The sequence below is a fragment of the Carcharodon carcharias genome, chromosome 18 (assembly GCF_017639515.1).
Source record: "Carcharodon carcharias isolate sCarCar2 chromosome 18, sCarCar2.pri, whole genome shotgun sequence".
Lineage (NCBI taxonomy): Eukaryota > Metazoa > Chordata > Chondrichthyes > Lamniformes > Lamnidae > Carcharodon > Carcharodon carcharias.
Genome location: NC_054484.1, coordinates 85,114,146 through 85,125,853, shown reverse-complemented (window position 1 = coordinate 85,125,853; position 11,708 = coordinate 85,114,146). Strand labels below are relative to the sequence as shown.

General features: G+C 46.1%; 1 protein-coding gene across 2 annotated transcripts in view; it reads left to right on the top strand.

Moving 5' to 3' along the window:
• Positions 1 to 206: 206 nt before the first annotated feature.
• The window catches only part of plcxd2 (phosphatidylinositol-specific phospholipase C, X domain containing 2), a 30,653-nt gene continuing 19,151 nt past the window's right edge, over positions 207 to 11,708 (top strand). For both annotated transcript variants that reach the window (XM_041211470.1, XM_041211471.1), the window contains exons 1-2: positions 207 to 329; positions 2,470 to 2,752. In XM_041211470.1, the coding sequence (XP_041067404.1) occupies positions 258 to 329; positions 2,470 to 2,752 (355 nt within the window). In that variant the 5' untranslated portion in view covers positions 207 to 257. The remainder of the gene's footprint in view (positions 330 to 2,469; positions 2,753 to 11,708) is intronic.

Genomic DNA, 11,708 nt, shown 5'->3' with positions numbered 1-11,708 from the left:
TTTTTCCTGATGAGTCTGAGACAAAAAGCTTTGGCAGTATGTCTCTCTTTTCAGCAAGATTCAAGTTCTGTACTTCTAAGCATTTGTTTTTAAATACAATTAAAATGAATTTGTTTATAACATTTCAATTTCTAACAAACATGTCCCAATCTTTCCTTCTGTAAAATCTATAAAAGTAAATGATAATTAGCATATTTTACTTCCAGGTTTGCTGTCTGTGAGCATTCTTCAATGCGATTGGCTCCTTACCCTGCTTGATGATGTTACTGCTACCAGACACCTGGAGATCTTCTTGGCGTGTTGCCAGATTCAAATTAATGTTGGGGAAGGTGAAATTCTTAGACATCACTAGATCTTTGCTGACAAGATCAGCGGCAATTGTCATAGTTTCACCATGAATTAGTCTGGGATGGCTAAATTCCTCACAATGGCTACAGCTGTCTACCCCTCCATTTCTTTCCTGTTCATCTGTCTCCCTTTGTCTGCTCCACAACAAAGCACATGTCTGTCCCAGCCATTTATTTCTCATATTTAGCTTCTTTCCTTCATCTCCCCCATTCTCTTTCTGAATTTCCTGCAAGCCTTGTCTTCACAAAAAACATTACAAATTTGCTAGTAAATCGCTGGAAGCCATGTTGCAACTGGTCCTGTCAGTTTACAGCAGGAACTGAATGACAAAACCAAGGTCTGACATGTGACAGGTAGCGTTTGTGCCAATTAAGTGCCAAGTAATGGCCACCTCTCCCTGACCTTCAACAGTAACACCATTTCTGACTACCTGACCATCACTATCTTGGTTTCTCCCACTTAACTGAGCCAGCCACGTGGCTGCAACAGCAGGGAAGCCTGGGTACTCTGATGAGTAGCTCACTTCCTGACCGCTTAAAGTCATATAAGTCATAAAAGGACAGAAAGAAGCCAATCAGCCCAACAAGTCCAAGCTGGCTCCCTAGGGCAATCCTCTCAGTCCCATTGCCCTGCACTATACCCGTAGCCCTGGAAGTTTATTTCCCTCAAGTGCCCATCCAATTTTCTTTCGAAATCGTTCACCACTTCCGCTTCCTTCTCCCTTACAGGCAGCAAGTTCCAGGTCATTGTCACTTGCTGTGTTAAAAAGTTTTTCCTCATGGCTCCCCCTGGCGTGGTCTCAGGCATCTCTCAACCAAATTCTTAACTCTATGTCCTCAGTCCTTGTACTATCAGCCAATAGGAACAGCTTTTCTTTGTCGATCTTGCCTAAACCTGTCATCACCTCTATCAAATCTCCCCTCAATCCTCTTAGTTCCAAGGAGAACAAACCCAGCTTCTCCAACCTAACTTTGTAGTGAAAATCACCTCATTCTACTGTGAAGACAGATACAAAATACTTGTTTAAAGTCTCTGTCATTTCTGTGTTTTTCAGTATTAATTTCCCGGTCTCTAAGGGGCCAATGATTACTTTAGCAACTCTCTTCTATTTTATATACTTGTGGAAGCTCTTACAGCCTGTTTTTATTCTCATAATCTAATTTCTCCCTCTTTATTACTTTCCAGTCATCCTGTGTTGATTTCTAAAATGTTCCCAATCTTCTGGCTGACCATAAATCTTGGCAACATTGCACATATTTTCTTTCAATTTAAACCCATCCCTTCACTTCCTTAGTTAAGTATAGATGATGCATCCTCCACGTGGAGTCTTTCTTTTTCAATGGAATATATTTTTGTTGAGAGTTGTGAAATATCTCCTTAAGTGTCTGCCACTGCTTCCCTACTGTCTTACCTTTTAACCTATTTCCCCAGTCCACTTTAGCCAACTCTGTCTTCACACCCTTGTAATTGCCTTTATTCAAGTTGAAGACACTAGTTTCAGACCCAAAACCTCTCACCCTGAAACTGAATATGAAATGCTACTGTGCTAATGATCATTCTTGCCAATGGGATCCTTTTCTCTGAGGTAATTAATTAATTCTGTCTCATTACACATTATGAGGTGTAAAATAGCCTGTTCCCTGGTTGGTCCAAGAATGTATTTATTCTAAGAAACTGTCCCAAATACACTCAATTAACTCATCCTCAAGGTGACATTTGGCAACTACCACCTTCTCAGGGGCAATTAGGAACGGGCAATAAATGTTGGCTTTAACTAATCAGTCACTTCCAAAGACCAATTGAAAAAACAAAAGAGGGGGGGTTAAAAAAAAGCTACAAACAGCAGCAAGAGAAAAGGAGGCCAGGATGAAGGACAGTGAAACCAAGACAGGAGGGAGACAAAATGAAGGGCAGGAGCAGAAAGACAATAGAGCCCCTTTGTACTGGGCAGACTGGGGAGCTGATCTCCCTGGGTAAGAAATGCCCAGAGAGTATAGGAGTTGGGGATCGGAAGTACTTGTGCAGTTTATTCGAGTAGAGAGTAGGAAATGAGATGTAATCCTTTGGAACAGAGAGGATTAGAGGATTAGACACTGGATCAGAGGGTGGTTCCTGTTCCAGGTGTTTCAAGGTGTTTTCGTTCAGCTCCGGCTCCACTTCCCGTTTCGCTTTCTCGCCGCCTCTGGGCTCCGGGTTTCGGCTGAGCCGATGGTCGGGGTTGGTTGGTCTTGGCTTGTCCGGGCAATGCTGCAGCTCCGGGGCTCACAGTCTCCGCAGGAGCAGGAGCCGGCGCGGGCTCCGGGCTCGGGTTCGGGTCCGGGCTCGGGCTCTCCCCATGCAGACTGGATGGGGAACCTGCCGCATTCGCTCAGCGCCCTGCCCCTGGCCAATCTGGCCGTACCAGGTAAGAGGGGAACCAGGCCCGCCAGAGGTCAGCTGGCCCGGCGGGTGGGTGGGGGTAGGTTAGAGTCCGCCGCTGGACGCACTGGTATCTGGGGTCTGGTCTCCATTGCCGCCTGGCCTGGGGACCTGCCCGGAAATTGGGACGTGTCCGGAGGCTTGGGAGGTGTCCGGAATTTGGGATGGGGGCTCAGGTTTGGGTCTGGGATCGCCAAGGGCATGATGAGGAGATTTCTTTTTATATCTCAGAGGGTGGTGATTGTTTGAAATTCTCTTCCCCGGAGAGCAAGGTCATCGAATACATTCAAGGCCGAGTTAGACAGATTCTGGACTAACAAGAAAGTCCATGCTTTGTGTGTGTGGGGGTGGGGGGGTAGGTGGGAATGTGGAGTTGAGGCCACAATCAGATCAGCCATGAGCTTATGGAATGGGGGGAGCAGGCTCGAGGGGCCGAATGGCCCACTTCTGCTAATTAATATTTTCTCAGGCAAGTAGAGAGTATTCCATCACACTTCTGATTAAAAACAAAAAAACTGCGGATGCTGGAAATCCAAAACAAAAACAGAATTACCTGGAAAAACTCAGCAGGTCTGGCAGCATCGGCGGAGAAGAAAAGAGTTGACGTTTCGAGTCCTCATGACCCTTCGTCTGACCTGTGCCTTGTAGATGGTGGACAGGCTTTGGGGAGTCAGGTGGTGAGTTACTCGCTGCAGGATTCCCAGCCTCTGACTTAGTAGCCACAGTATTTATGTGGCTAGTCCAGTTCAGTTTCTGGTCAATGGTATTATAATGTAGGAAACATTATGTACATAAATATATAAAAACAAAAAACTGCGGATGCTGGAAATCCAAAACAAAAACAGAATTACCTGGAAAAACTCAGCAGGTCTGGCAGCATCGGCGGAGAAGAAAAGAGTTGACTTTTCGAGTCCTCATGACCCGGTCATGAGGACTCAACGTCAACTCTTTTCTTCTCCGCCAATGCTGCCGGACTGTTGAGTTTTTCCAGGTAATTCTGTTTTTGTTAAACATTATGTACAGTAAGGTCCTGTGAAAACAGTGAGATAAATAACCAGATAATTGTTTTTGTTATGCACATGCTGCCTCTCTGTATTCCTTTCTAATGTTTGTACACCAAGTGCTGAATTTAAGCCTTAAAACCTGACAGATCTCAGGCTTCTCTTAATGATTAATTGCAAAGTGTGCCAACCATCATTCAGCACAGGCACAATGGTGGCAGGGACAAACCAGAGAACCATTCCACGCCCCAGCGCAGCGCCATCTTTAGGCATTGTCCAAAACGAATTTCCGAGCATCTGATTTAAGCATGGAGAAGATCAGGAAGTGAGAGTGGAAAGGTCAGGAACTCAGAGGGTAAAGGTCACGAACTTGGGAGAGTCAGCGCGGCGTGTTCACTGAACTTGGGGGGTGTGAGTGCCGCGTGTTCACTGAACTCGGGGGGTGTGAGCGCCGCGTGTTCGCTGAATCACAGTGCAGAAGAGGCCCTTCAGCCCATCAAGACTGCACCGACACATGAGAAACACCTGACCTACCTACCTAATCCCATTTAACAGCACTTGGTCCATAGCCTTGAATGTTATGACGTGCCAAGTGCTCATCCAGGTACTTTTTAAAGGATGTGAGGCAACCCGCCTCCACCACCCTCCCAGGCAGCGCATTCCAGACCATCACCACTCTCCGGGTAAAAAAGTTTTTCCTCACATCCCCCCCTAAACCTCCTGCCCCTCACCTTGAACTTATGTCCCCTCGTGACTGACCCTTCAACTAAGGGGAACAGCTACTCCCTATCCACCTTGTCCCTGCCCCTCATAATCTTGTATACCTCGATCAGGTCACTCCTCAGTCTTCTCTGCTCCAATGAAAACAACCCAAGTCTATCCAACCTCTCTTCATAACTTAAATGTTTCATGCCAGGCAACATCCTGGTGAATCTCCTCTGCACCCCCTCCAGTGCAATCACATCCTTCCTATAATATGGCGACCAGAACTGCACACAGTACTCCAGCTGTGGCCTTACCAAGGTTCTATACAATTCCAACATACCCTCCCTACTTTTGTAATCTATGCCTTGATTGATAAAGGCAAGTGCCCCATATGCCTTTTTCACCACCCCATTAACATGCCCCTCCGCCTTCAGAGACCTATGGACACACACGCCAAGGTCCCTTCGTTCCTCAGAACTCCCTAGTGCACACTCAGGAGTGTGAGCGCCGTGCGTTCACTGAACTCGGGAGAATGAGCCCCGCGTGTTTACTGAATTCGGGAGCATAGGCGCCGCATGTTCACTGAACCTGGGAGTGTGAGCACCGCCTGTTCGCGGAAGCCATGAGTGTGAGCGCCATATCTTTGCTGAAAGCAGTCGTTTCACACTGTGTGCCACCGTGACTGTAAGTAATAAGAAACTGCGCAGTGCAGGGCCCTTGATTCAGTTGAATACCAACCTGTTTAAATTATACTTATATATTATATTCCGACCTATTGCTGGCTGGCTCTTGTTCTTCATGGGGAGCAACAGATGTCCTGTCCAACAAACCTGTGGTGCAAATGAATCGTGCTGAGTGTGTTTAAATTTTAGTGTACTGATCCATAGTCACCTTCTGCTGAGGGAAACCAGGCATGCTTTTTACAGGTGGGACTCTTGAGATGCATTGGGAAAGAAAGGAAGAACCTAAGGGAAATATCCGTGGCTAACTTAGGAAGTTAAAAACAATATCAAATAGAAAAAAGTAACTTATGTTTCCGTAGAGTTAAGTGGTAGATCAGAAGATTGGACAGATTATAAAGAACAGCAAAGAATGAATGAAAGATTAATAAGGCAAGTGAAATTAAGAGTACAAGAGAAAGCTAGCTGGACATATAAAAACAGATAGTAAGAGGTTCTACAGGTATTTAGAAAGGAAAAGAGTAAGTAAAATGAATGTTGGTCCCCTGGACAGTGAGAATTAAAGCAAAATAAAGACATGGTGGATTAATTGAACAGATATTTTGCGTCTGTCTTCACTGTAGAGGATACAAATAACATCCCACAAATAATCATAAGTCAGGAGGTGAAAGGGAGGGAGGAACTTAAAACAATTATAATCACCAGGGAAAGGGTACTGAACCTGTTTTTTTTTACTGAGCTTTTGGTCATCAGCCCTAATAACCTGTTATATAGTTCGGCTTCATATTTTGTTTCATAATGCTCCTGTGAAGCCCCTCGGGATGTTTCATTATGTTAAAGGTGCTAAAGTTGTTGCAATCAAAAGCCTATTACCTGAAGTTAATGTTACAGCTGTTAATTTTTTGTGTACTATGTGGTTTGAAACGCTCGGCCAAAAAGAAATTCTACAACCTCACTCGAATGTTCTTCTGGTTCTCAGTGATTGGCAATATTGAAACTGTTTTTGCAGATGACACATTTGATGTTGTCAGAATGGATTAGAAATGAGATTAGCTAAATCCCACATTGAGTGGCTTCATTAAGGCAGGAGCCATCTGCTCTGGAATACCGTGCATGATGAGTGGGAACAGCGGGTGGCATGGTGTGGACTGAAATGTGCTTTAGTGTTTTAAAGGAATATCAGAGAGCCAGGTTTTCAAATTTATATTGGCCAGGAGGTGAGGGGAATTGATTACAAAAGTAGGGAGGTTATGCTTCAGTTATACAGGGCATTGATGAGACCTAATCTGGAGTATTGTGTACAGTATTGGTCACCTTATTTAAAGAAGGAGGTAAATGCATTGGAAGCAGTTCAGAGAAGGTTTACCAGACTAATACCAGGAATGGGTGGGTTGCCTTATGAGGAAAGGTTGGACAGACTAGGCTTATATCTGCTGGAGTTTAGAAGAGTAAGAGGTGACATGATTGAAACCTTTAAGATCCTGACAGGGTGAATGTGGAGAGGATGTTTCCTCTTGTGGAAGAATCTAGAACTAGGGGTCACTGTTTAAAAATAAGGGGTCACTCATTTAAGACAGAGATGAGGAGAATTTTTTTCTCCAAGGGTTGTGAGTCTTTGGAACTCTCTTCCTCAAAAGGCGGTGGAAGCAGAAACTTAAAATATTTTAAAGGCAGAGCTGAATAGATTCTTGATTAACAAGTGGGTGAAAGGTTATCGGGGATAAGCAGGAATGTGGAGTTGAGGTTACATTCAGATCAGCCATGATCTTATTAAATGGTGCAGCAGGCTCGAGGGGCAGAGTGGCCTACTCCTGCTCCTAGTTTGTATGTCTGTATGTGGCAAGCCAGACAGCCAATCAGAGGCGCCGAGCCCCTCTAGGAGGCTGGTGCCAGTGGCCATGTTGGGGGCTGCTGTTGACTTGCTGAGGGAAGCAGGCAGCTCCCCACAAGGACAGGAGGTGAAAGATGGTATAAAGTAGGTGTGGAAGCCAAGCCGAGGTACTGCTCAAGTCCTGGAGCTAGATGACCCATCAAATTTCACAAAAAACACAGGTAGAGATTAAAAAATGTTTTTTTGCTCTATGGTGACCTCAACCACTAACACACACCAGACTGGCTTCATCTCAAAAAAAGATTGAAAATCCCATTCTGTCCCATGACAGGCCCTTTCCTCTCCTTACACAGCCCCTCGGGATTGTGGATGACTTGCATCCAGTCCAGTTCAATGGGTTTTGAAATGGCTGATGAGTCCAATGTGTGATTTGCACATGCTGCTACAGTTGGGGCAGGTGGTGTTTGAAGGTTTGGGTAGGTGGTTATGCGCTCCCTCAGATCCCTTGACTTCACCTCTGCGTGCCCCTGACGATATGTTCAGTGCCGTCCTGAATGAGCGATCTCCATTTCGGTCAGTCACGACCTAGGGTCTCCTGTGAGTCAGCAGGGATGTTTGACCTCTTCAGGGATGCTTTGAGGCCATCCCTCAAGATCTTTAAGGAGCTTAGGGAGTTATTAATTGGCAATGAGCCCTCATTCCACACACCCCCCCCCCCCCCCCCCCCCCCCCCCCCCCCCACCCGCTGCCCGCAGGCCCTTTGAAAATTGCAAACTGTCTCAAAGGGAGCGGGATCAACAGTCGTCCTCTAGGAAGACAATTTTCAGATCCGGCCCACACCCCTTCCCGCACCCCCTCCCTAAACTGGGAATTGAAAATCCAGCTCCATGTGTTGTTGTATTCTGGTGTTGTATTCTTGGAGAGCCAGTGGCATAGTGATATTGTCACTGGGCTGGTATTCTAGAGACCCAGGGTAATGCTCTGGGGACCTGGGTTCAAATCCCACCACAGTGAATTCAATAAAAATTAAAAGTCTGATGATGACCATGAAACCATTGTCAATTGTTGTAGTGAACCCATCTGGTTCACTAATGCCCTTCAGGGAGGAAAATCTGCTGTCCTTACCTGGTCTGGCCTACATGTGACTCTAGACCCACAGCAACGTGGTTGACTCTTAAATGCTCTCTGAACAAGGTCAATTAGGGATGGACAATAAATGCTGGCCCAGCCAGCGATGCCCACATTCCATAACAAATAAATTTTTAAAAATGGTTTGTTAAGGAAGAAGTTATAGATCTGTTTTCTGTGTGATCTTCCATTGGCCTCAGTTTTACTTTGTAAATTAATGAGATTGCATTGATTCTTGTGGCCTGGCTTCTTCTACTTGAATCCCTTTCTTAAACCTGTTTGAAAACCATGCCATTTTACATCACTTTGCTTTTTGGTATGTTCATGACACTCGGGTACTGCCTGATGACCTTATAGTTTTCTCAGCTGTGCTATGTATAATCTGAGCACTTTATTTATCACACATCTCCACCCTGTGTTATGCTGGTAAGATTCTCCATTAGTTCTCCATTCAGTTATATTTTTATTCGTCACTAAATCGGCATTTTTAACAACACCTTAATCAATTGTCTCAATGTTATAGAGTGAGATATAAAGTTTTTGGAATGAATTACTCTATATGCTGTCTTGATTACCACTAGAAGAACATGGCCAAAGGCTACTTCTGTGCGTTCCAGGCTGGTCTCCTTAGCCATCCAAAACTCTGCTGCCCATGTCGTAACCACACCAGGCTCAGTCCACTCATTACCCCTGTGCTTGCTGACCTATGCTGGCTCCCAGTCCAGCCACGCCTCACATTTAAAACACTCATCCTTGTGTTCAAATCTTTCCCCCACCCTATTCTCTGAGTCTGTAACCTCCTCCATCCCCAAAACCTTCTGAGAAGTCCGCTTTCCTCTTGTGCATCTCCGACTTCCTTTGCCCCTTCATTGGCCTTCAGCTGTCAGGGGCCTAAGCTTGGAAAGTCCCTCTCTAAACCTCTCCACCTCCCATTGCTGCTTTGAGACCCTCCTTAAAACCTACCTCTCTGATTGAGTTTTTAGACACTTGTCACTGAAAAGTATAAAATTCTGACAGGGACAGATTGGATGCAGGGATGATGTTTCCTCTGGCTGGCGGTGGGGGGGGAGGTGTCTAGAACAAGGGGTCACAGTTTCAGGATATGGGGTAGGCCATTTCCGACTGAGATGAAGAGAAACTTCTTCACTCAGAGGGTGGTGAACCTGTGGAATTCTCTACCACAGGAGGCCGTGGAGGCCAAGTCACTGAATATGTTTAAGAAGGAAATAGATAGCGTTCTGGACTCCAAAGGCATCAAGGGGTCTGGGGAGAGAGTGGGAATATGGTGGAGAGATAGAGGATTGGCCTTGATCATATTGAATAGTGGAGCAGGTTCGAAGGGCCGAAATATCTACTCCTGCTCCGACTTTCTATGTTTGTCCCAATATATCCTTGTCTGATTATGTTCCTGTGAAGCATTTTGGGGACAATTTCCTACATGAAAGTCACTATCTAAATGCAAGGTTTGTTGTTGTTCTAGGCAATAAAATTACCTGAATGATGTGAGCATTAGCTTGCATTTAGTACTGGGACTCAAGACCTATGGCAGCAGAGAGTTTTCTTATCAAAGACACAAAGGTTTGATAATGAGACGGTGTCTGTAAATGGGATCCAAGCCAAATGGTGAAGTAGAAACCAAGGCAAAGAGATTTTCTTTGTTGAGAGAGCTTATTGACTTTTCAGTCTCACAGCTCTGCTCCCATTCAACCCAGTGTCCCAACTGTCCCCTATTTATATGTACTCAAAGACCATTAATACCAATCACCTATTTTTCTTAAACTTAACAATGTAATTGACATTTAACAAACCTTAACAAAGTAATGTGACAAGTCATTAACAGTGACAACCTATAACTGGGATGTGCTCTTTGGTTAGTCTGTCTTGAAGCAAGCCCTTCCTTTATGTTAAAAGCAAAATATGCGGTTGCTGGAAATCTGAAATAAAAACAGAAAATGCTGGAAAAACTCAACAGATCTACAATTCAAGTTACTGGACACAATGCTTTAATTTAGAATAGAATTATTGGCCAGAACTTTACATTCGGGGGTCAGACGTGTACTCAGCCCGACTAAAACATCATCAAATGGCGTTGGGCATGCTTCCTGATGTCATCGCACACGTGCTCAATTTTGTGGTTGGTGGGCACATGTGCGAATTGGATCCGTGCCCAATTGCCAATTAAGGCCATTAAAAAGCCAATTGTCAGTGATTTTCCGCTGCCCGCGCGATTTTAAGCTCATCGCACGGGCAAAACCAGGTGGGCGGATTTCGCGTTTTTATCATTTCCTCATCCACGGGCAGGATAAAAGGCCCCTGGAGCAGCAACACTTTCTCTGTCATTGCCAGCCTTTTGCTGTGTAAGTCGAGAGTTGTCCCAGAGTTTCTTGGCATCTCGTTTGATTGTCCAGCCTGTCTTCCAGCATCTCATGCCCTCATCTTCCCTGGAAGCTTCCCCTGAGTATTGCAGCACAGTGTTCCTTCACTTACAAGGCACTGCTGCTCTGCATCCCATCTAATGGGGATAGTGTTTTCTGCTGGTGGAACCTCCTCTGAAGAGGGAGAGAGGGGCAGGAGGGAGAGGAGACCAGGTGGGCACGGGACAGACCTTTAAGAGGAGAGGCACGGGCTCAGTTGGTGCAGGGCCAGCAGAGAGGCCAAGGCAGGAGGGCATGCCGAAGATGCCACTACCCAGTATCTAGAGTGTTCAGGCAGCTCCAATAACCTCCAGATGTCCGAGGCCCAGTGCTGCAGGAGGCTCCGCATCTCCAGGGACACAGTGACAGCAATTTATCACATGACATGTCCAGAAATCACCTCCAACTGCGTGGGCAGACACCCCTTGCTACTGGCTTTGAAGGTCATGGTGGCCCTCAACCTCTATGCCTCCGGTTCCTTTTAGGGCTCAGTGGGAGATCTGTGTGGCGTTTCTCAATCAGCTGCACACAGTTGTGTCAAACTCATGACTAATGCTATCTTTAGACACGACCGCATGTTCACCCACTTCTGGACAGACGAAGTGAGCCAGGCGGAGAGAGCACGAGGCTACACTGCGATGGTTGGGTTCCCCCACGTCCAGGGTGTAATAGATGCACTCACGTGGCCATCAAGGTGTCAGCAGGTGAGCCGGGAGCTTTCGTAAACAGGAAGGGCTTCCACTCAATGAATGTTCAAATCGTCTGTGACCAAAGCACGTGGAGTCTCCAAGTTAGTGCCCATTACCCTGAGATCTCACACGATGCTTACATCTTGTGGCAGTCACAGGTACCAAGGCTGTTCATGGCTCCTCCATGAGTGGATGGATGGCTCCTGGGTGACAAGGGCTATCCCTTGAAGAGGTGGCTGATGACCCCACTCCATCACCCAAGACCTGAGGCCAAAGAGAGATACAACAGGAGTCATGCCTCCACAAGGGCGGTGGTGGAGAGGACCATTGGGCTGCTGAAGATGTGCTTCAGATGCCTGGAGTGGTCAGTGGGAGCTTTGCATTATCCTCCAGAGTGTTTCTCCCTCATAGTTATTGCATGCTGTGCCCAGAACAACCTGATTCTGGCAAGGGGGGACCCACTGGAGGCTGAGGAAAGCGAGGCAGCTCCACAG